We start from the raw sequence: 25194 nt of genomic DNA, 5'->3' as shown, positions 1-25194 counted from the left end.
TTACCGAAAGAACTAAGAGTATGAATCCTTGCAGTCACGAAAGCTTCAAATCTAGACCTCCCACATACCAGGCGAGGTAGTTAACAACATCTCGCCACCGTTGGCGCCCCAATTGAAGAGTTCTACTCTTACAAGGTCACCCTGAGTGAGGTTGCGGTGATAGGCGCGATTTGAGAGCGCTGGAATTAGAAACGCAGCGCCGTTTAGCCGGTCGAAAAACATGGCCCTCGAGTTCCCGATTAGTGCCGCTAAGATAAACTCCTCGCGGTGATGGATAGCAATCATCTGTGGTTGGCCTCATGCGGCTGTGGGCCTTGCGAAGTGAAGCCACAGGCCATAGATGGGTCCTACCTCTGGTTTAAAAGGTATTCCTACCTCTGGTCAGTTTGGAGCTGGATTTAATCACTCACTCCGAATGTAATTACGCTGTCCTGTGGATAGACTTGACCCTGCCATATGAATGTGGAATTCCCACCGCTGGCTCAGGGTTGTAAGCCGGAGATGAGCGCCAATGCCTCAACGTTGTTTTTGAGCAGGAAAATCACTTTTGAGTCGTTGTGACGAATATGAATGCAAAAGCGAGTGTCTGTTGACCGCAAACTCAACTTGGGCACGGCAGTGGCATAGATGTTAACTACCTCGCCTGGTATACAGGAGGTCGTGGGTTCGATCCCGATCCTGACCATGCCTGCTGCATCTTTGGAGTTTGTGGTATCTCTCTCATCATCGTCGTCATCATCATAGTTGTGAGATGTTGACTACCTCGCCTGGTATACAGGAGGTCGTGGGTTCGATCCCGATCCTGACCAAGCCTGCTGTATATTTAGGGTTTGCGTGTCTCTCTCTCTCTGTGGTTGCGTGGATTTTTTTTCTCCGGGTCCTCCGGTTTTTCCCTCCACATTTAGAATGAACATAATTTTGACAGAATTTGACTGCTTTAGATTTCCACGTGACGATGATGAGTCGCTTCTGAAATAGAGTTGCATAGCTCAGTGGGCCTTACACGGTAAAATGAAAATAGTTTCGTAGTTAACAGTTTAAAGCCAAATAGAATGGGGTGGTTGGGGGGGGGGCGTTACCTTTTTCTCGTCAAGTTATTTGTAACCTGGCCTGAACCCATCACCTCGCTAAACGAAGGGGCCCTCGATTCGGGCCTAAAAGCCTCAGCGGTGCCAGCCCTTGTCATCCGACACGGCCATTACGTACCCCCCCTCAAGAGAAGGCTGCCCACACCAACACCCCGAAACACCACTCACCGACTGCCTAGCGAGCGGCGTAAATGCCACAATCCCACGGTAGGCCCGACGAGGTGAGGAGGCAGCGGAGGACACCGGCTAGCGTGCCGGTGCCGGTGTGGCAGGTGGATTTTGAACAAACGCGTTCTCTGGATTATAACACGCTCTGGAAGGTAAGAAGCACTCCAAAACCTCCAAAACTTGCGTCCTGTGTCAATAAAGTTTTACAGATTGAGGGGGGGAGGTGATGGTGATGGGGTGCATCTTATAACCCGCAGAATACGACGCACGGCATGACGGCGGGGAGAGATGGCGGCAGATTGAAGAGTGCTTTCATGCAGCAGGTGACGATGGCGCTGCTGATGACAGACTATGACGGGAACGCAACCACTAAACCAAAAATAATTATCTTATTGGTTCTTTCGGTAAAGTCACGTAGAAGGTAAGTAATAAAAAAAAACATAATAAATATTATTTTATTATTTTATTACTTCCCTTCTACGTGACTTTACCGAAAGAACCAAGAAGATGAATCCCTGCAGTCACGAAAGAAGCTTTAAATCGAAACAAAAATAATTAATCGCGACGCTTAAGCGGACAATTTAGCCAACGGGGGAAGGTGGGCAGAATTCTAGATTTTTTTTCAAACCTCCCAAAAAACAGAGCATCCGTCAACAATAGCAATTAACAAAGAACACAGTGCCCCCCACCCGCTCCTCGCTGTACACCTGAGAATCGCCACGCTTTACTTTTTAATGATGCCGCTAATTGTCGGGTTAACAATGGGGCCCGCCGCCGCAGATGCTCCGCGCGCGCGTCCTCCGTGGGTTGCCGCCAGCACGCGGCCTTTCAATCATAATGGCACCGTAATGGCATCTATCAGCCCCTATTAAATGCGCACAGATGGCTCTCGAACAGGAAGAGAGAGAGTGGGTGAGAGAGAGAGCGAGAGAGAATGAGATGCGACGACGTTTTGGTGTTAGAATATAAACATGTACACGCCCGTGCTCGCCTGGGTACGTGTGTGTGTGCGGGGAGCGGTGGTGCAGCGGTTAGCGCGATGCTGCGTTCTGAACCTGGCGGCCCGAGTTCGATTCCCCGCTCACGGCCAACGCTAGTGACGATTATCTGCACCGGTCCTGGGCCTCCCCTAGGTCGACTCGGCCTGAAATGAGTACCTGGTGCGGTGTGTAAACATCGTCACTGGGGAGACAAAGGCGGTCGGGCGTGGTGCTGGCCACCCACCCCCTCGTGTACCGTTCCGGCCTTCATAGGTGCTCGCTAACAGCACTTGTCCCTACAGTCTGTTGAGGCTATACGGGGGATCTATATAACAGCACTTGCCCCAACATTCTGTTGAGGCTATACGGGGGACCTTTATAACAGCAATTGCCCCAACATTCTGTTGAGGTTATACGGGGGACCTTTATAACAGCACTTGCCCCAACATTCTGTTGAGGCTATACGGGGGATCTTTATAACAGCACTTGCCCCAACATTCTGTTGAGGTTATACGGGGGACCTTTATAACAGCAATTGCCCCAACATTCTGTTGAGGTTATACGGGGGACCTTTATAACAGCACTTGCCCCAACATTCTGTTGAGGTTATACGGGGGATCTTTATAACAGCACTTGCCCCAATATTCTGTCGCGGCTTTACGGGGGATCTTTGCCTTTGTATACACATGGGGAGCGGCAGTGCAGTGGTTAGCGCTACGAATCCGGCTACCCGAGTTCGATTCCCGCCCACGGCCACCAACTCCAATGACGATTATCCAGATCGGTCCTGGGCCTCCCCTAGGTCGACTCGGCCTCAAATGAGTACCTGGTGCGGTGTGTAAACATCGCCACTGGGAAGACAAAGGCGGCCTGGCGTCGTGCTGGCCACCCCCTCGTGTGCCACCGTGCCGGTCTTCATAGGTGCTACTCGCCAACAGCACTTGCCCCTACAGAATGTTAAGGCTATACGGGGGACCTTTGTCTGTATACACGACTAGTGGGGAGGAGGAGGGGGGGGGGCGAATGCTCTTAACGAGCTCACCCACCCAGAGTTCCCACGGGATGGGTAAATCAAGCAAAATACCAGTGTGCGTTCGTGGCGTGGTGCGTGCGTGTACGTGCTGTGTGCGTGCATGTGTGTGTCTTGCGAGGGTGGTGTGTGGGAGGGTGGTGTGTGTGTGGGGGGGGGGGGGAGCGGAGGCGCAGCGGTGAGCGCACTGCGCTACGAAACCCGCCCGCCGGAGTTCGATTCCCGCTCACGGCGACCAACACCGGTGACGATTGTCCGAACCGGTCGTGGGCCTCCCCTAGGTCGACTCGGCCTCAAATGAGTACCACGGTGCGGTGTGTGTAAACATCGCCACGTGGGGAGACGAAGGGTCGGCCGGGCGTGGTGCTGGCCACTGACGCCGTCGTGTGCCGTGCCGGCCTTCATAGGTGCTCGCTAACAGCACTTGCTCCCCTACAGCCTGTTGAAGGCTACGTAAGGGGAATATTTGTGTGCGGGGCTGCGTTGGCTGGGTGTCATGCAGCCCACGTGCCCGGCCACCACGTGCTCGGGCACCGCATGCCCAAGCAGCTTTTGTTCGACCGGACAGAGGGGGTTAAACTGGTTGCGGCACGGGCTGGGGAAGAGATGGCGCGGCACGGCAGAGGAGGATGTGGAGCTGGGTGGACTTGGCGATGACTGAAGGAATTCTACTGGGCAGTTGGGAGGCAGCTGCCCTCCAAAAGCAGCGGAAGGCGGAGGAGCAACAACGCTTAAAACAACAAGCGGAGCGCGATGGGCGGCTAATAATTCTGCAAAGTTGGCAGGCGGGGAGCACAATTGATGCATCTGTCATGAGTATCAGTAAGTTAGCCATAACACCTGGGTCTGTCCCGTGACCTCCTGTCAGCGAGCCTTCGACACTTCACAGTAGCCTCAAAGTGCATCTAGCCTGGCACAAGGGCCGTGGTGGCGTCACCGACCCACTTAGTGGTGAATGGCAGCTGTTGTTGTTGTGTGTGTGGGTGTGAAAGAGTGTGTGTGTGTGTGTGGGGAGCGGTAGTGTAGCGATTAGCGCGCTGCGCTATGAACCCGGTGACCCAGGTTCGATTCCCGCTCACGGCCAACGCCAGTGACGATTATCTGAACCGGTCCTGGGCCTCCCCTAGGTCGACTCAGCCTCAAATGAGTACCTGGTGCGGTGTGCAAACATCGCCACTGGGGAGACAAAGGCGGTCGGGCGTGGCGCTGGCCACCCACCCCCTCGTGTACCGTTCTGGCCTTCATAGGTGCTCGCTAACAGCACTTGCCCCTACAGTCTGTTAAGGCTATACGGGGGATCTTTGTCTTTGTGTGTGTGTAGGGAGCAGCATCAGCACGCTGAGCGTGGTGCTGGCCACCAAACTCCCTCATGTGCCTTCATAGGTGCTCGCTAACAGCACTTGCCCCTACAGCAAGTTAAATGCTATACTGAGAATCATTGTATTTTGGCGTGGGAATGTGTGTGTGTGTCTCGAGTTTAATTAGCCAGCGACTATTTTCCGTATTGTTGGTAGCCAGGCCGGATGTGTGGTGGATGGGCAAATAATTTTGCAGCTTGCTAATCTCGACAGGCCCAGCTGTAATTAAGACCCCCACCACCATATTCATCATCACCACCATCATTATTATTATCACGAAGCAAGTGCTGTGAGCGAGCACCTTTGAAGGCTGGCACGGCACACAAGGGGGGGGTTGGGTGGGGTGGGTGGGTGGCCAGCACCACGCTGGGACGCCTTTTGTCACCATCATTAACCGTCCCATCACCACCACCACCACCACCCACTCGGGTTGGCACTCAACAAAGGCATTCTCAACGTCGTCCTTGCTTTGAGGCAGATGTCCTGGGAAATCTGAGAGGCTGCCCAGAATGTTAAGAGCCCCGGTTTTTAATACGACACCACTCAACGCGATGCATTTCCATGCAGTTTTTTTTTGCCTCTTCTGTTCAAGTGGCATATTCGTGTTTTTCTTCTCCTGCTTATATGGTCCGGTTCATTTGAATCTCTGATATGGCAACCCTCGCCCAACATCACTACAACCACCTCTACCAGCACCACCCACCGCTACCACCAACACTATCACCAGCATCACCACGATCACGAGAATCACCACAATTATCATGACCAACAACACCACCACGTTTTCCTACACCAAAGATCCCACGATTGCTGGCCCATGAAGGCCGGCAAAGCAAATGAGGGGGTGGGTGACCGGCACAATGGCGAGAGTCACCTTTATCTCCGCGGTGGAGATATTTACACACTCCGGCAGATACTAATTTTGAGGCCGAGTCGACCTAGAGGAGGCCCAAGACCAGCTTAGATGAGCGTCATCGGCATTGGAGCCCGTGTGCGGGAATCCAACTCGGGGAGTCATGACCGTGTTCGTATCGCAGCGTGCTCACTTTCTTGTCCAACTTAAACTGAACTTCTTTTCCACCGTACGTAGCCGACGGTGCAGGGCAAGGACAACAAACTAAACGCAAAAAAGCAGTTCTAAAGAAGTGAGTTTGTCGATCTCGATGACGAGTTAAAAGTTGCATAGCTAAAGTGGTTTCCTTAAATCGGAAGGAAGAGCGTTCCAGACGGCCGCAGAAGTCCGATCTGAAAGCGCCGCGCGATGCAGTGTGCGAGTCTATGGGTCTCTGTGTGATGAGTCTATGGGTTTCTGTGTAATGAGTCTATGGGTTTCTGTGTGATGATTCTATGGGTTTCTGTGCGAGTCTATGGGTCTCTGTGTGATGATTCTATGGGTTTCTGTGCGAGTCTATGGGTCTCTGTGTGCGAGTCTATGGGTCTCTGTGTGATGATTCTATGGGTTTCTGTGCGAGTCTATGGGTCTCTGTGTGATGAGTCTATGGGTTTTTGTGCGAGTCTATGGGTTTCTGTGCGAGTCTATGGGTCTCTGTGTGATGATTCTATGGGTTTCTGTGCGAGTCTATGGGTCTCTGTGTGATGAGTCTATGGGTCTCTGTGCGAGTCTATGGGTCTCTGTGTGATGAGTCTATGGGTCTCTGTGTGATGAGTCTATGGGTTTCTGTGTGAGTCTATGGGTTTCTGTGTGATGAGTCTATGGGTTTCTGTGTGATGATTCTATGGGCTTCTGTGCGAATCTATGGGTCTCTGTGTGATGATTCTATGGGTTTCTGTGCGAGTCTATGGGTTTCTGTGCGAGTCTATGGGTCTCTGTGTGATGAGTCTATGGGTTTCTGTGCGAGTCTATGGGTCTCTGTGTGATGAGTCTATGGGTCTCTGTGCGAGTCTATGGGTCTCTGTGTGATGAGTCTATGGGTTTCTGTGCCAGTCTATGGGTTTCTGTGTGATGATTCTATGGGTTTCTGTGCGAGTCTATGGGTCTCTGTGTGATGATTCTATGGGTTTCTGTGCGAGTCTATGGGTCTCTGTGTGCGAGTCTATGGGTCTCTGTGCCAGTCTATGGGTCTCTGTGTGATGATTCTATGGGTTTCTGTGCGAGTCTATGGGTTTCTGTGCGAGTCTATGGGTCTCTGGTTGATGAGTCTATGGGTTTCTGTGTGAGTCTATGGGTCTCTGTGTGATGAGTCTATGGGTTTCTGTGCCAGTCTATGGGTCTCTGTGTGATGATTATATGGGTCTCTGTGTGAGTCTATGGGTCTCTGTGTAATGAGTCTATGGGGTTCTGTGCGAGTCTATGGGTCTCTGTGTGATGAGTCTATGGGTTTCTGTGCGAGTCTATGGGTCTCTGTGTGATAAGTCTATGGGTTTCTGTGCCAGTCTATGGGTCTCTGTGTGATGATTCTATGGGTCTCTGTGTGATGAGTCTATGGGTCTCTGTGCGAGTCTATGGGTCTCTGTGTGATGAGTCTATGGGTTTCTGTGCCAGTCTATGGGTCTCTGTGTGATGATTCTATGGGTCTCTGTGTGATGAGTCTATGGGTCTCTGTGCGAGTCTATGGGTCTCTGTGTGATGAGTCTATGGGTTTCTGTGCCAGTCTATGGGTCTCTGTGTGATGATTCTATGGGTCTCTGTGTGATGAGTCTATGGGTTTCTGTGCCAGTCTATGGGTCTCTGTGTGATGAGTCTATGGGTTTCTGTGCCAGTCTATGGGTCTCTGTGTGATGATTCTATGGGTCTCTGTGTGATGAGTCTATGGGTCTCTGTGCGAGTCTATGGGTCTCTGTGTGATGAGTCTATGGGTTTCTGTGCCAGTCTATGGGTCTCTGTGTGATGATTCTATGGGTCTCTGTGTGATGAGTCTATTGGTTTCTGTGCGAGTCTATGTATGCACGTGTGTTGAACTTCTTTTGCACCGTACGTAGCCGACCATGTGAATCAAAGGTGTGGGGGAAAGGCAAAAACTAAACACAAAAAGCCGTTCTAAAGAAATGAGCTTTCAATCTGGATTTAAAAGTGCTTTGCTACCAGTGGCTTCCTAATAGTTGATCAAACGTCACCTGCTCCAGCCTCACAATAAGCGGTGGGATCATTGGCAGAGGCGGTTAGGTGCCTCAAGGTTGAGAGACAGATATTCTGCATTATGAATCCACGGATTCAGCCACTCGTGGTTAAACCGGCTTCTGTAGACCAGTTCGTCGATGGGATAGTTCGCTACGGTGGGCCAAAGTGTGTCCCCCCCCCGTACTCCCGCCTCTCAAAGCAGTCTGGCCAGGATGGAAGAGTAGGCCAAGTACCCTCTCTAGAAGCTCCCTCGAGTAGAATCCCTTCCGCCAGCAGTGGCAGGAGCAAGCGAATTCATTTGTATTCGTGGTTCTTTCGGTAAAGACACGTAGAAGGGAAATAATAAAATAATAAAAATAAAACCTAATAAAAGAATAGATTTAATTATTATTTAAATAAAATCTTTTTTTATGTTTTATTATTATTTTATTGTTTCCCTTCTACGTGACTTTACCGAAAGAACCAAGAATATGAATCCTTGCAGCCACGAAAGCTTTAAATCGGAATTCATTTTTATCATCACTATTATGAATTCCTGACTGCAGGAATTCATATTATTTGGGCCTTTCGGGAAAGTCGCGTAGATTAAAAAAAAACGAAAAAACTACGACGTTTAGAACTTCGTTCTGATAACAGGACACCTGGGAAACGGCAATTTTAAACCTCTAACAAGTATAACCCGTAAAAACAAAGTTTCTCACGATAAATCCTTTATATGCGTGGCGGCTAGAGTCATCTCGTCCTCTGGCTTGAGATGGCTGCCACCTATGGGTCAGATGATTGCATGGCACCATTAAGCAATTGGTAATTAAATATAATATTTTTGTCCCGAACATTAATTGTCACGCACAACGAGTCTGTGTGGGAAATGTCAGCTCAATTGGATCACGGGAAGTGGGTTAAAAAACGACCGAAAGATTTGCACGGTCGTAAGCAAGCAAGCAAGCGCGCAAGTGAACTTAATATAAAGGATTTAAAAACAGTTTGCCTTTATAGTTTCCCCCCCGAACTTTTTCCACCTAATGACGATCGCGTGTGCTGCGATCGAAACGTCCGCAGTTTTTTCATTGATCTAATTACTTTTTGAACCATACACGTGACTTTACCGAAAGACCCAAAATAATACTATTACCATTGTCATAACTCCATCTACACCGCCGTGGAACTGCAAGACACGGCGTACTCTGACCTCCAATCCAACCACAACAGAGGTTTTTGGGTTAGATCGCGTAAATAAATAAACGTGTCGTTGATCATTGGTTTTTACCCTTTAACTGGCAACAAAACTGACACCTTTTTTTACAAGGAGTCATGTTTGCATTGACCACAATACCTGCGGTCGGAATGCAAACAAAAAACATAACTCTGATAATGTATGTGCACTGTCCTTGAAGTTGATTGGTCCACACCCGAGAGACAGCTTTCCTTAGAGCCTAGTCTCACATGGTGTTGGACCAGATGACGCCAAAAGGCGCACAACTCAGAGACAATGCACCATCAGAGTATGAGAGCTCGGGGTGAAGCATTTACACCACTGGAACCTCATTTGCCAGTAAAAAATACACGCTTTTGTTTAACTCACTCTGATCATTGGTTTTTTACCCTTTTTTCTGGCAACAAAACTGACACCTTTTTTACAAGGAGTCATGTTTGCATTGAACACAATACCTGCAGTCGTAGATGCAAACAAAAAACACAACTCTGATAATGTATGTGCACTGTCCTTGAAGTTGATTGGTCCACACCCGAGAGACAACTTTCCTTAGAGCCTAGTCTCACATGGTGTTGGACCAGATGACGCCAAAAGGCGCACAAATAAACGTGTCGTTAAAACCCGCCACCGCCCGACACAGCCGACCAGCAAGGGTTGTCATGTAGACAGAACACGGCCAATCCAACCACTACCCCCCCGCTCCCCTAAACCCGCCCCACCCCCCCCCACCCCACCGCTCACCTGCAGTGGGATCCGGCGGTCCAAAGTGCAGCGTGTAGCGCAGCACGTGGTGGTTGTTCCACACGTAGAGGGCCCCGTCGCGCGGGTTGTACTGCACCGACGTGATGAACTGGTACGGGTTGGGGAACGGGATGGAGACGCGCGCTTCCCGCTGCGAGTTGGTGTCGTACACGTAGTCGATGCGGTCGCTCGTCCCCCCCCCGCCTCCTCCTCCTCCTCCTCCGGCCGCGGCGGAGTCCGACCCCCCGTCGCCGTCGTCCTCGTAGGTCGAGGCGCAGGACGTAGAGGACGCCGCACGCCATGAAGGCGTTGGAGGCCGAGCGCTTGTCGTAGGCCGTCTCCCAGGAGGCCTCGACGCGCAGCGTGTACGGGTTGAAGTGGCTCACCACCACGCGCCCGTTGTTCTGCTCCGTCGCGTAGATGACCCAGAGGCCGTTCTCGTCGGCCGCCAGGTCGATGTCGGACTTGCCGCCCCAGCGGTAGGGCGACGTGTCGTGGTAGTTGGCGTTGGGGATGAACGCCTCGCCGCTCTTGACGCGCGTGCGCAGGTCGAACTTGACGACGTTGCGCGTTCGCTCCTGCGACCGCGCGTGGGGGGGGTGGGGGGGGGGAGAGGTTGGGTGAGTGTGTGGGGGGAGGGAGAGGTTTGGTGAGTGTGGGGGTGAGAGGTTTGGTGAGTGGGGGGGGAGAGGTTGGGTGAGTGTGTGGGGAGGTTGGGTGAGTGAGTGGGGGGGGGGGGGGGGGAGAGGTTGGGTGAGTGGGGGGGGGGGAGAGGTTTGGTGAGTGGGGGGGGAGAGGTTGGGTGAGTGCGTGGGGGGGGGGGAGGTTGCGTGAGTGCGTGGGGGGGGAGAGGTTGGGTGAGTGTGGGGGGAGGGAGAGGTTGGGTGAGTGGGGGAGGGAGAGGGTTGGGTGAGTGGGGGGGGGAAAGGTTGGGTGAGTGCCTGGGGGGGGAGAGGTTGGGTGAGTGTGGGGGGAGGGAGAGGTTGGGTGAGTGGGGGAGGGAGAGGTTGGGTGAGTGTGGGGGGGTGGAGGTTGGGTGAGTGGGGGAGGGGAGGTTGGGTGAGTGTGGGGGGGGGGGAGGTTGGGTGAGTGTTGTGGGGAGGTTGGGTGAGTGAGTGGGGGGGGAGAGGGAGGGTGAGTGTGTGGGGGGGGGGGGGAGAGGTTGGGTGAGTGAGGGAGGGAGAGGTTGGGTGAGTGTGGGGGGGGGAGGTTGGGTGAGTGTGTGGGGAGGTTGGGTGAGTGAGTGGGGGGGGGAGAGGGAGGGTGAGTGTGTGTGGGGGGGGGAGGTTGGGTGAGTGTGTGGGGAGGTTGGGTGAGTGAGTGGGGGGGGGAGAGGGTGGGTGAGTGTGTGGGGGGGGGAGAGGTTGGGTGAGTGGGGGAGGGAGAGGTTGGTGAGTGTGGGGGGGGAGAGGTTGGTGAGTGGGGGGGGGAGAGGTTGGGTGAGTGAGTGGGGGGAGGGGAGAGGTTGGTGAGTGGGGGGAGGGAGATGTTAGGTGAGTGAGTGGGGGGAGGGAGATGTTGGGTGAGTGCGTGGGGGGGGGGGGGAGAGGTTTGGTGAGTGGGGGGGAGAGGTTGGGTGAGTGCGTGGGGGGGGGGGGGAGAAGTTGAGTGAGTGCGTGGGGGGGAGAGGTTGGGTGAGTGTGGGGGGAGGGAGAGGTTGGGTGAGTGCGTGGGGGGGGGGAGGTTGGGTGAGTGCGTGGGGGGGGGGGGAGAGGTTGGGTGAGTGTGGGGGGAGGGAGAGGTTGGGTGAGTGGGGGAGGGAGAGGTTGGGTGAGTGGGGGGGGAGAGGTTGGGTGAGTGCGTGGGGGGGGGGAGAGGTTGGGTGAGTGCGGGGGGAGGGAGAGGTTGGGTGAGTGGGGGAGGGAGAGGTTGGGTGAGTGTGGGGGGGGGGAGGTTGGGTGAGTGTGTGGGGAGGTTGGGTGAGTGAGTGGGGGGGGGGGGGAGAGGGAGGGTGAGTGTGTGGGGGGGGGGAGAGGTTGGGTGAGTGGGGGAGGGAGAGGTTGGGTGAGTGTGGGGGGGGGGGGTTGGTGAGTGGGGGAGGGAGAGGTTGGGTGAGTGTGGGGGGGGGGGAGGTTGGGGTGTGTGTGTGGGAGGTTGGGTGAGTGAGTGGGGGGGGGAGAGGGAGGGTGTGTGTGTGTGGGGGGGGAGGTTGGGTGTGTGTGTGGGGAGGTTGGGTGAGTGAGTGGGGGGGAGAGGGAGGGTGAGTGTGTGGTGGGGGGAGAGGTTGGGTGAGTGGGGGGGGGAGAGGTTGGGTGAGTGTGGGGGGGAGGTTGGGTGAGTGTGTGGAGAGATTGGGTGAGTGGGGGGGGGGAGAGGGAGGGTGAGTGTGTGGGGGGAGGAGATTGGGTGAGTGTGGGGGGAGGTTGGGTGAGTGAGTGGGGGGGGGAGAGGTTGGGTGAGTGGGGGAGGGAGATGTTAGGTGGGTGTGTGGGGGGGGGAGAGGCGAGGGAGAGTGAGTGAGAGGTGAGTGTGTGTGTGTGAGAGGTGAGTGTGTGAGGGAGATGTGAGTGTATATGACGGTGAGGTGAGTGTGTGTGAGGGAGCGGTGAGTGAGTGTGTGTGCGAGGTGAGTGTGTGAGGGAGAGGTGAGTGTGTGTGGGAGAGGTGAGTGTGTGAGGGAGAGGTGAGGGAGTGAGTGTGTGTGTGTGAGAGGTGAGTGAGTGTGTGAGTGAGGGAGTGAGTGTGAGTAGTGAGTTGAGTGTGTGAGGGAGCGGTGAGGGAGTGTGTGAGGTGAGTGAGTGAGTGTGCGAGGTGAGTGTGTGAGGGAGAGGTGAGGGAGTGAGTGTGTGTGTGTGAGAGGTGAGTGAGTGTGTGAGTGAGGGAGTGAGTGTGAGTAGTGAGTTGAGTGTGTGAGGGAGCGGTGAGGGAGTGTGTGAGGTGAGTGAGTGAGTGTGGGGAGAGATGAGTGTGCGTGTGAGTGAAAGGTAGGGAGGGAGAGGGGGTGGTTGGGGAGAGGTAAGGTGAGAGTGAGGGGGGGAGAGTGGGTGAGTGGGTGAAGGTGTGAGCGCGAGAGATCCGGGCGTGATGGTTCTGGCCACATCACCCCCTCGTGCGCTGCGCCCGCCCATCACAGGTGCTGCTCGCTAACAGCACTTGCCCCAACAGTCCGTGGAAGGCTTTACGGGGGATCTTTGTCTTTGAAGAGCACAAGTTAAGTGCGTGGGGGGCGCTCCTCGCAGCGTGTGAGCGAGAGAGGAGGTGGAGGTGTGAAGGTGTTTGAGTGTGAGTTTCTGAGTGTGTGAGTGTGTGAGCAAGTGTGTGTGAGCGAGTGTGTGAGCGAGTGTGTGTGTGAGCGTGTGAGTGTGTGAGTGTGCGTGCGGTGTGTGTGTGTGCGAGTGAGCGAGTTTCTGAGTGTGTTTAGCGCGTGTGAGTGTCTGAGCGAGTGTGTGTGTGTGAGTGTGTGTATGAGTGTGTGAGCGAGTGTGTGAGTGTGAGTGTGTGAGCGTGTGTGTGAGCGAGTGTGTGAGCGAGTGTGTGAGCGAGTGTGTGAGTGTGTGTGAGCGAGTGTGTGTGTGAGCGAGTGTGTGTGTGAGCGAGTGTGTGAGCGAGTGTGTGTGAGCGAGTGTGTGAGTGTGTGTGTGAGCGAGTGTGTGAGTGTGTGTGTGACCGAGTGTGTGAGCGAGTGTGTGTGCGAGCGAGTGTGTGAGTGTATGTGTGAGCGAGTGTGTGTGTGAGCGTGTGAGTGTGTGAGTGTGCGTGCGGTGTGTGTGTGTGCGAGTGAGCGAGTTTCTGAGTGTGTTTAGCGCGTGTGAGTGTCTGAGCGAGTGTGTGTGTGTGAGTGTGTGTATGAGTGTGTGAGCGAGTGTGTGAGTGTGAGTGTGTGAGCGTGTGTGTGAGCGAGTGTGTGAGCGAGTGTGTGAGCGAGTGTGTGAGCGAGTGTGTGAGTGTGTGTGAGCGAGTGTGTGTGTGAGCGAGTGTGTGTGTGAGCGAGTGTGTGAGCGAGTGTGTGTGAGCGAGTGTGTGAGCGAGTGTGTGAGTGTGTGTGTGAGCGAGTGTGTGAGTGTGTGTGTGACCGAGTGTGTGAGCGAGTGTGTGTGCGAGCGAGTGTGTGAGTGTATGTGTGAGCGAGTGTGTGTGTGAGCGAGTGTGTGTGTGAGCGAGTGTGTTTAGCGCGTGTGAGTGTGTGAGTGAGCGAGTGTGAGAGTGTGAGTGTGTGAGCGAGCGTGTGTGAGTGTCTTGCGTGTGTGAGCGCGCGAGTGGGAGCGTTAGCCATAATCCAATTCGATCCCGCAAGTCAACCCTATCTCATCGCCGCTTCATCTCCACGATGGCCGTGCCCTTTGGACGCACTCCGCATCCTATGGCTGCCAGTCCATCACCAGTGTCGTACATTGGGGCCGGCCTTCTAGTGGTGACACGATACGGACCAAGCCAGCCCTGCTCTCATTCACGTACCACGCGTCGCATCGACTCTGCGCGCGTGTTCTCGAACCCAAGCGGATCCTCCTCTTTTCCGTCCATGGGCGTTATCCACGATCGCTGCATCTGCCCCCTGCGCTCGGCTTTCAGATTTGTCGCGACATTTTCTTCGTCTCGACTGAAAGCTTTCGTGACTGCAGGGATTCATCTTCTTGGTTCTTTCGGTAAAGGCACGTAGAAGGGAAATAATAAAATAGCAAAGTAATAAAATAATAAAATAATATAATAGAATATGATGTTTTATTTTATTTATTTTATTATTTCCCTTCTACGTGACTTTACCGAAAGAACCAAGAAGATTTTCGTCGTCATTTGGCAACGTTTAAACTCTAGACCACGAGCTGCCATTGAGCTAATTTTTCAGAATCGACCCGGCCACAGACGATCGCCCAACGCGTGTCTATGAACGTGGAGGAAAAAACCGCAGGGTCCGGAGCAAAAATCCACGTCAGGGTCGGGATCGAAACCACGACGACCCTCCTCCTCCTCCTGTACACACCAGGCGAGGTAGTTAACATCTCCTAGCCACCGCGTCACCCATTTGTGACCCATCCCGTCGTAGGAAGGCGATGTACGTATGCACGTTGAACTTCTTTTGCACCGTAAGTCAGGACACGTGGGGTTATCATGCTTATGTTTACCACTGGCATCGAAACATTTTCATTGTTGATTATTTTACTTAACATTTTATTTATTAGCATTATTAACATCTGTTTTTTTCCCTCTTCCTTTTCAGATTACACACGTGTATGTGATTTGTTAAAATAAATATAATAACCCGATGTGTCCTGTATACACGCGCGCGCACACACAGATTAAGATCTCCCGAACTGAGGCACACCGGTAAGCCAAATTCCGTTATCGACTCGCGTTTCCATAAAAGTGCTCCAAACCTATTCCTGTCGCGAAAATTAGCTCCTCGGAAATGAGGGGGGGGGGGAGACAATTTTTGTTAAAACGAGTTAATTAAAAATGCATTTGCGAGGCAACCATGCAATTATCACCCTCACCTAAAACAATATTTTATTTTACTAACTGCTGTCGGCGGCAAATTTCTTTTTTCCAAATGCGAGGAGCCCACGGGAAATTAAAGCGTCCTAAATTTTGCCTTTAATTCCTCAATTTCCGAAAAGGTAAATCCTGCGAAAGTGACTCTGTGCGTCGAGTTACGAGAGAGACGGCGCGGGGAATAAGCCGAGGAACCGATTCGTCGTTGTAATCAATTAAAATTGATTGACGTTCGCGAGAAACCTCAAGCCTTCGCCGCCGCCGATGACCGTGCGAGGAAGAAAAAAAAGGATTAACCCCTCACAATTCAATTTTGGTCCCGCCTCTCTGCAACGTGGCTTCAAATCCCAGCTGCCTCTGGGGATTAAAAGCACATCCGTTCGACTTGTGGTACGACGACGAACCCTGGGCTAAACGATCGTCTTCTCACCTCGGGCTACGCGGCGATGGGTCGGTGCGCGCGCATTTTGACAGTTGTTGTTGTTATTTCAATGAAGTGTGACGAAATAGGTAATTTTTTTGGTACGTTACGAATATTTCGTTACTTTGTTATTGGCCGAGGATTGCATTTGCGTGGTATCACCTTCGTAAATTTGATTGATCGTTGGAAAACTGCGTAACAGTGAATTTGTTAAGAAACTATTATATAGTCAAATGTTAACACTTCTGAGAATTTGCAACAAAACTACAAGAAATGTGCCTCTGGGCTCTGGAGACCACCTGGAGAAGATTCAAGTCATGCAGACCTCTATGACTTTTTGAAGCTATTAACATACTTTTGTTATCATGTTACAGTGCGTTATTATCCGTTCCTTTTCCATTAAAAACGATAGTCCCATGTAAGTGTTAACATTTTTTTGAGGCACCGTGTGTGTGTGTGTGTCATCTCGGTCATCTCAGTCAGTCGACCCATGGCACCTGCTGGGTCTGCCCCGTGACCTCCTGCCAGCGGGCGTTCGACACTTCACGTGGCCTCAAGGTGCACGTGGCCTGGCACAAAGCGTCGTGGTGACGTCACCGCCACTTAGTGGCGAATGGCGGTTGTTGTATATATCAGTATGCTCACAACTGGAAGGTTCTCTCTTCTCAGTTCATTCATTCTGCAACTGCAATGTCTACTGGAGTTATGAGCTCAGTCTATAATCTATAAAAATAGCTCTTTTTCAGAAGTGACCTGGCCACAAATGATAGCTCAACGTAGTGGCCTAATCACGTGGAAATGTACAGTGGACGAATACTTGAAACGCGTGATGTCGATCCGAAACGTGGAGGGAAAAAAGAACGGAAGACCCGGGGAAAAATCCACGGGGAGAGACACGCAAACTCCAAATATAAAGCAGGCGTCAGGGTCGGGATTGAACCCATGACCTCCTGTACACCAGGTGAAGTAGTAAACATCTCTACACCATTTATCGATTGAAAGCTTTCGTGACTGCAGGGATTCATATTCTTGGTTCTTTCGGTAAAGTCACGTAGAAGGGCCGAAACGTCGTGAGAATTTCATTTCATTATGTTTATTTTTATTATTTTATTATTTCCCTTCTACGTGACTTTACCGAAAGAACCAAGAATATCTCTCCACCAGTCATTGCAACAGTCCCCCTCGCCTGATCAAAGTTTAGTGTCAACAACGTATGTGTGGGCGCGCCCTACCCGGAAAGATCAATCAAAGTTCTATCCGGCCCTCGGTTAGACAAAAGCTCTCTCCCCACCACTGTCCTATACTTCGGATAATGAACACGATTAATAATTCAACACATTTGGTATTTGCGCCATTCCTGAGAACCGCAGGGTCCATCACGAATCAAGGCGCCATTTCACAGACGAGTATACGCCGCCAGCAGAGGTGTGGACTCGAGTAATGTGACTTGGACTCGAGTCAGACTCGAGTCATGAATTTGATGACTTGCGACTCGACTTGGACTTGCATAACAATGACTTTGTCCCACCTATGAGATGTGGACTCGAGTCATGTGACTTGGACTCGAGTCAGACTCGAGTCATGAATTTGATGACTTGCGACTCGACTTGGACTTGCATAACAATGACTTTGTCCCACCTCTGGCCGCCAGTAGGGGGAAGGGCGACCGTTGCCAAGTGGTTTCATCCACGTCCCCTTGTATACCAGGCGAGGTAGTGAACATCTCTCCACCGCGCTGCCCCCATGGCCCCTATCGTCATTATCATCGTCACGGCTCTGTCGTACCAGGTAAGGCCCACCTGAGCCATGCAGCTCTTTTCCAGAAGCGACCTGGCCACGTAAAATGATAGCTCAGCGAAGTGGCTTATCACGTGGCAGCCAACACGTGTGGATTCTAGATGAGGTAGATAACATCTCTCCACCGCGGCGCCCCGACCGCCCCCCCCTATCGTCATCATCATCGTTGTCGTCATTGTCGTCGTCATCGTCGTCATCATCATCGTCGTTGTCGTCATCGTCGTCATGGTCGTCGTCATCATCATCATCGTCGCCGTCATCAACGTCATCGTCATTGTCATTATCGTCGTCATGGTCGTCGTCATCGTCATCATCGTCGTCATCGTCGTCATCGTCGTCGTCATCGTCGTCGTCATCATCGTCGTCATCGTCATCGTCGTCATCACCGTCGTCGTCGTCCCACTGGTGCTCACGCGGACAAAAAATAAAAACCCCCCCGCGCCGGGCACCGACCTTGTTGAAGAACACGGCTCCGTCGTACACCACGAAGCCCGTGCCGTCGACGCGGTGCGGCAGCTTGTAGTTGGTGAGCGGTCGCCCTGCCAGGAAGTCCTGGAGGGAGGCGTACTCGGTGAGGCTGTCCGTGCGGTACGGCGTCCACGGCATGAAGTACACCTTCTCGGTGGCCTGCAGCGGGTCGCGGCACCACGAGCCGGCCTGCTGCTCCGCCTCCAGGAGGTGCAAGGCCTCGCCGACGAGGCGGACGCTTCCCGGGCAAAGGAAGACTGCCACGGGGAACGAGGGACAGACGAACGAACGGTCGGGTCAGGGATTCGCGTCCGCTCCCTGGTTGATGTACTCTAAATTGAAACGTTTTTTTCGTTAGTTTAGCAGGTAAGGCCCACCGAGCTATGTTACTCTTTTGCGGAAGCAACCTGGCCGCGCGAATTATAGCTCAACGAAAGTGGCTTATAGCGTGGAAATGTACAGCAGCATCCAAATACTCTATAAACGCGTGACGTCGATTCTAAATGTGGAGGGAAAAACCGGAGGGCCCGGAGAGAACTCCACACGACCACGGGGCAGAACACGCAAGCCTCCAAGTATACAGCAACAGGCGTCAGGGTTGGGATCGAACCCACGACCTCCTGTATACCAGGCGAGGTAGTTAACATCTCGCCACCGTTTGCGTGCGTGTACTGATGGGCGTATGCTAACATGGGTGCCGTCTGCGTCGCAGCAGAGCCTGATGAAGTCGACCGTCTACAAGGAGCGATCACGTTTCTTAAACATACACGTGTGGTATGTGCATCGTGAGCTTAGTGTGTGGCATAAATCGACAGATTCATCGTCGCGCGTCGATTAAATACTTGGGTGAAATAAAACCGTCGCGAACACAGGCAATTCAGCTTTTGCACGGAAACAGTGGGCATGCAGAGGATTGTGGGGTTTCCCAGGATGCACCGAGGCCTAGCCTGAACGAATTTCAACTGAAGGTGTTGTTACCGGGATTGCCGCACAATATTTTTTCACGATACGACATCAAACTTGACGACAGGACGATTTCCCAATAACGTTGTAGTACTCGTATTTGGCATGTTATTTATGTTGTAATCGATGCAGTCTATAATGCTTATGTCAGTTACGCCAGAAATGCGGTCAACAATTACACGAACCATGGCAATGACGATGTCACACAATCGCCGTGCTGTCAATTAACGCCGAAAACTGTTTGGTAAGCGTTGATTCGATGTTATATTAAGAATTTATTTACAACCTGCGTAACTGAATTTGTTACTTTCGCGTTTAAATCGACAGGACATAAAAGACGCGGGAAAAATGCTGCGAGAGTAACGAGAATCGCGATCGAAGCACATTTAGCAACAACGGACGGCACGATGATCTTATAATCATCGCAAGAATCTCGCCAGATTATTGTATGGGTTGACTGTAGCGGTCGTTAACCGGGCTGCAACCTGCACAATAACCCTCTCCGGGAATCAAGATGAGGAACGTCACACAGCAGTTCGTTGGCACGGGTGTGTTTTTTTTTCCATGCACGTCCAAGCAGGCCCATGAACTCTCATGCACGCAACAAGGAAATCGTCAACGTGGAGAAGTTTAGCGGTGCAGTGTTTCGTTGCCTGGAAATTCGTTGCGGCCTACGAAATGGCATTTCGCCAAACCTTGACCACACTTAGTCACATTCACTTTAAGATGTTTTTTTGTTCATGTTTTTGTTTTTTGTTTGTTGCGGTTGCACCCGATTCAAGAGCCGTATGGCTCACAGGGCTATACCTAATAAATGAACTTGAACGTCGGCAACTCGGACGCTTCGACTTCGCGATACCGATGCAAATCATGGGGACATTTTGATTGCGTCGTAGCCATTACACGATGCGTAGTACAGTGCGTTGTATTAATTGTGATACTCAAGAAGATAAGCCTGAGCCTTCAACACTCCCTCACCCCCCCCTGCTTGCCTTGGCAGCGCAGCCCAAAGGGCTCCCCCACTCCTCCCGACCCCCTGAATCAGTTAGGGAATCTAGGCAAGAAGCGGCACGTAACGCAGCCTACAGAAAGAAACCAAGGTTTTTTTTTTCCCAATGATTAAAATGTAGAGATCGCATCCATTAACAAATGGAATTTTCGCGAGATTAATTGCGGTGGTAAAAACGCAACGAAATAATTCACTTTAGGACATAACTGCAGGCCCTTCACTGCCAGTGTGTTCCCATGACAACCATTTCGAGTGTCGGCAACATCCGGACCTCACCCCAGCCAATCGCAGAACAGCTAACTGCACCCTTAACGCTAACACGTTTGAAGAATATATATAAACATTATTAACAACTAGCTCCCATACTAATAGGGGTTTTCCCCTTTTTTCTGGCAACAAAACTGACACCTTTTGCAAGGAATCATGCTTACATAACCACAATACTTGCAGTCAAATGCAAACAAAAAACAATACTCTGATAATTTATGCATTGTCCTTTGAAGTTGATTGGTCCATAAATTTTCAGAGTATTGTTTTTTGTTTGCATTTGACTGCAAGTATTGTGGTTAATGTAAGCATGATTCCTTGCAAAAGGTGTCAGTTTTGTTGCCAGAAAAAAGGGGAAAAGCCCTATTAGTATATTTTGGTACTGGCGAAGGAGGTCCCATGATGAACTAGCTCCCAATTTGCAGCCTTTTGCTGCCTTCTCTCATCTGCACCCTCTCCCCCTACCCCCCACTGCAGACCACACCGACTCAAACGGCCGTCTGGATACAGCAGTCACACTGGCAAATGTGATTTGTAACTTTGATCACTGCCTGCGTGTCGATAGTTCAACGTGCCATTGCATCGAGGGGCTACTATGCTGCGTTATCTTGTTGTAGTCTGGGACCTAGCCCCAATCTTGATAAATTGGACTGACGTCATTTCAAGAGCGCATTACTTATTGATATTTCGTGACTTGCATTTTCTCCATTTTGCTCTCCTGTCGTCTTTTTCGTTGCTGCGTCGTTTTGCTGCCGTCAACTCGCCCCCCCCCCCCCCCCCCGTAAGCTCGTCGGATTCCTCTCCCTCCAAGTCAAAGTGAACGTCGTCGCACCGCTTAACTTCCCACGGAAGGGGGGTGGGGGGGAGAAAGTGTCGCGATCGCCACGTGCGCGCGCGCCGTGACGCTACCTTTTTGCTCCAGCCCTTCGCGAGCGCGAGTGTTTTTTTTGTTTTAGGGGAGGAGGGAAGAAAAAAGGCGGTGAAGCGAGAGACAAAGGGAGGATTAAAACGTGGATTGAAAAGACAAATGCATACAGACGGGACGGGGCGCAGCGCAGACAACGCTCGTAACAGTAGACTCTCCATTTGTCCGCGCTAATGACGGGGTATGACGCCGCGGATCATTAGAAATCGCGGAGAATCCCCAAAAATATAACCATTTTCCGCGGATCTCTGCGCCAAAAGCCACTAACGCAGGCATCGATTACGTTAAAGTGAAGAAAATCGAGTTTGATAATGAACAAAACGCACATTTCTAGTCCGAAATGTATTGATCTCGTTTCATTACAAAACTCCACACAAAAAGACAACACTACTCACTTAAACGATTTCGAAAAATCCTAAAGACGGAATTTTTGCTTCAATGAGCCCGCTTTCCTTTTTGCGAATTGACGCCCCTTAATCGACGCAATACCAATTTGTCAGAACGAATGCCGACGATCGATGCGCGTGCTCGGTGCAAACACCTTTCAGCTCCCGCGCAGAAGACTGGGCCCATTAAATGGACAGCGGAGCCTGCAAATCAAAATTAATCAAACTCCGCCCACGGTTGTTAAGGTGTTGCAAATACTGTACTGTAGATGTGATCACGTGGATTTTAGATGAAACCGGAGCACATATTTGTTCGGTTTAAGCACGTGATTTGTAATAAACGTTTCCAGGATTAACAAATGTGTAACTGTTTCTAGATCATATTCTTGATTCTTTCGGTAAAGTCACGTAGAAGGGAAATAATAAAATAGTAAAAATATTAAACAATAAAAAATTATCATCACCTGATGACGATTGCTTGTGTTGCAGTCAAAACGTCGTGAGAATTTTTTATTGTTTCATATTTTTATTATTTTATTATTTCCCTTCTACGTGACTTTACCGAAAGAACCAAGAATATGAATCCCTGCAGTCACGAAAGCTTTACATCAAAATTTGCTTCTAGATCATTCATTTTGGGCTTGAGGCAAAAAATCCACGAGTTATTAATTCACGTCAAAATCTCAGGTGCCGCGGTTAATCCACAAATCGGATAAACCGCACGCGGAAAATCGAGAGTCTACCGTACGCTGAACTTCATTCGCACCGTACGGAGCCAACCGTGCTAATCGGAGGTGCGATTCGTGCTCAGCCTAATCAGAGACAAGGCAGAAAGACCCACCTCCGGGATGAGCTTTCAGATATCATCATCACCGTCATCATCATTATCATCATTTTTCAGCAGAAACGTTTAAATGCGTCAGTATCTTCATACACATTTACGGATGTTACACAATGAGGTTGGGAGTGGCGACGCAGCCGAAAGTGCGACAAAAAACCCGACGGCATCAGTGGTGCTGACGCAGTGGGTCTGGCACGGCCATCATGAACCCTCTTTCCCCTCCCCCCCAACTAAAGGGGTGGTGAACCTCCTGAAGCAAAAGAAAAACCACCCGGCCCAGCGCTAAAACCCAGAAACACACTGGCTGCAGCCATTATGAACCCCCCCCCACCCCCCTCAGTGAGAAAAGGAAACACAACCCAGGCTGCATGTGCCGCCTCTGTTCGTTTGTTGCAAGGCATCGCGGGTGACACTTCCCATAATGCAGTGTTTGGTGAGCGCAACACAACTGAATTGTTTGGTTTAACAGCTGTGTCTCAGGCTAGGCGTGGAACACGTGTGTGTTTGTGTGTTTGGTGATCACACCCAATAGCTTCCAGGCCCCGCAGGTGGAATGGAGAAGGCAGAGCGAGAGGAATACTCGACATGGTGTGCCAGGTGCAACAACAACAAAATGTACGGGCTTAGTGGTGGACTGCAAGCGAGTTAAATTCGTGCTGACGATTATTTGAACCGGTCACGGGCCGCCCCTTGGTTGACTGGTGCGGTGCGTAAACGTGGCCGCTGGGGAGACAAAGGCGGCCGGGCGTGGTGCTGGCCACCCACACCCCCTCCTGTGCAGTGCCGGCCTTCATCGGTGCTGCTACTCGCGAACAGCGCTCGCCCCGACAGCCTGTCAAAGGGCGTTACGAGGTGGCGGGGGGGGGCATCTTTGCCCGCGTGTGCGTGTGCGTGCGTGCGCACTCACTGTAGGGGACGCACTCGTACCAAACCTCCAGGTACTTGTACGTTCCGGGACAGGGGTCCGGAAACACCTCGTTGCCGGCGACGACGAGGCACTGCGTCCTGTTGTTGCACCTGCGGGGGGCGGGCGTAGGGAGGAGGAGGGGGGGAGCAGAGCGGAGCAGAGCGGAGCAGAGCGCGAGCCGTGGTTTAGTGGCAGGGCAACCTTACGTTGCGCAACCCCCCCCCCCCCCCCGTTAACCCTCCCCCCTCCCCCCCACCGGTGCCGCGATTCTCGGCCACAGCTGGGCCAAGCATCCCCAGTGCAGGCCCCTCCTGTGAGAGGGTGATGATGAGAATCAGGCCCTTTGTGGGTATCAAATAACTGGCATATTTATTAGAATTGTTACGATTCTTACTATTCTTAGGTTTTTTCGGTAAAGTCACGTAGGTAAAAAATTTAAATTAATAAAAGTAAAATAAAAATCATGACGTTTCGGAGGCAACACAAGCTTCCGTCTTCAGGTGGAACCGTCACAGCCCGACAGCTGTATCAAGTTACTTGAAGCTTGTGCTGCCTCCGAAACGTCGTGAATTTTTTATTTATTTTACTTTTATTAATTTTAATTTTAATTTTTTACCTACGTGACTTTACCGAAAAAACCTAAGAATATGAATCCTTGCAGTCACGAAAGCTTCAAATCTAGAATGATTCTTACTGTTGGGGGGTGGAGAAAGGGGAGGCGGGCAGGGATGGTTGGTGGCGCAATGGGTTAGCACACTGCGGCATGTAGCCGGCGACCCGAGTTTGTACGTATGCATGCGGGTTGAACTTCTTTCGCGGCCGCACGTAGCCAGCCATGCTAATCGGAGGTGCGGTGGGGGGGGGGCGAACAAAGAGTGAGATTGCCAGTCACGGCTGACACGAGTGGCGAGTGACATCCGAACTGGCCTGCTGCTGTGCTGTAATGGTGATGGGACTGTCAGAATGGGCCTTGGAGGACATGCCAACTGTCTAACAAGAGGAAGACAGATGGGGGCGGTGGGTGGTGATGATGAGACTGTAAGAGCGGTCATCGGTGTACTCTGCGCGCGTTTCTACCGAGTAAGACGAACTCGGAGCAGGTGGTGGCAATCAATTAATCAATACATTCTAGATTTGAAGCTTTCGTGACTGCAAGGATTAATATTCTTAGGGTTTTTCGGTAAAGTCACGTAGGTAAAAAAAGGCTCAGTCCCATTTACACGCACCTTTACATTAGCCGCACCTGGTTTACACAACAAAGGCTCATTCCTAACAGCGTGCTTCAGCCGCACCGAACCTCACAATTATAATATCCAGGTGCCTACCTTGGCTCCTCCCACCCTCAACCAGTATATATACAAGGACTGTTTTCTTGGAATTTCTCTTAACTTGATACAGCTATCGTGCTGTGACGGTTCCACCTGAAGACGGAAGCTTGCGTTGCCTCCGAAACGTCGTGATTTTAATTTTATTTTTATTTTACAATCAATAAATGTTTAAATTTCGATTTAAAGCTTTCGTGACTGCAGGGATTCATCTTCTTGGTTCTTTCGGTAAAGTCACGTAGAAGGGAAATAATAAAATAATAAAAATTAAACATAATAAAATAATTCTCACGACGTTTCGGCCACAACGCAAGCAGCCGTCCTCAGGCGAAAACCAGGTCTGTCGGGGAGACAGTGTCTCGGGGAAACAGCGTCTGAAGACGGCTGCTTGCGTTGTGGCCGAAACGTCGTGAGAATTATTTTATTAGATTTTATTTTTATTATTTTATTATTTCCCTTCTACGTGACTTTACCGAAAGAACCAAGAAGACAATAAATGTTTATTTGTTACACGCAAAGCTACTCTTGGCCAGTTACCCGGCGAGTTCTGCGAGCGACGGTGACGTTTCCGGACGAGCGGCCCTCGTTCAGGGCCACGTCAAAAACCGCGTATCAACGGGGAAGCACAAAAGTCCAAACGAGGAGAATGATTGTTTCTCAATGCAATCGCGAAGAGGAGGTTGCGACGAGCGGGGCCACGCGTGCTGGGCGATTGAAGGCCAAGCGGCCGAGACCGGCGTTGGAGCGGCACCCAGAGGAAGACCTAGAACCAGACGGTGGTGGCGGTGGTGGCGGTGGTGG

The 25194-nt window shown here is 51.6% G+C and overlaps 1 protein-coding gene across 1 annotated transcript in view; it reads right to left on the bottom strand.

Moving 5' to 3' along the window:
- Positions 1–25194, bottom strand: part of LOC144952362 (adhesion G protein-coupled receptor L2-like) — a 220879-nt gene that overhangs the window by 61727 nt on the left and 133958 nt on the right. Inside the window, 5 exon segments of the mRNA XM_078882747.1 lie at positions 9658–9928; positions 9930–10235; positions 17756–18027; positions 20919–20933; positions 23069–23178. Coding sequence (XP_078738873.1) covers positions 9658–9928; positions 9930–10235; positions 17756–18027; positions 20919–20933; positions 23069–23178 — 974 coding nt within the window.

The sequence above is a fragment of the Lampetra fluviatilis genome, chromosome 3 (assembly GCF_964198595.1).
Source record: "Lampetra fluviatilis chromosome 3, kcLamFluv1.1, whole genome shotgun sequence".
NCBI classification, from domain to species: Eukaryota; Metazoa; Chordata; class Hyperoartia; order Petromyzontiformes; family Petromyzontidae; genus Lampetra; species Lampetra fluviatilis.
Note: the sequence above shows the minus strand (reverse complement) of the source record. Positions and strands in the feature narration are given on the sequence as shown.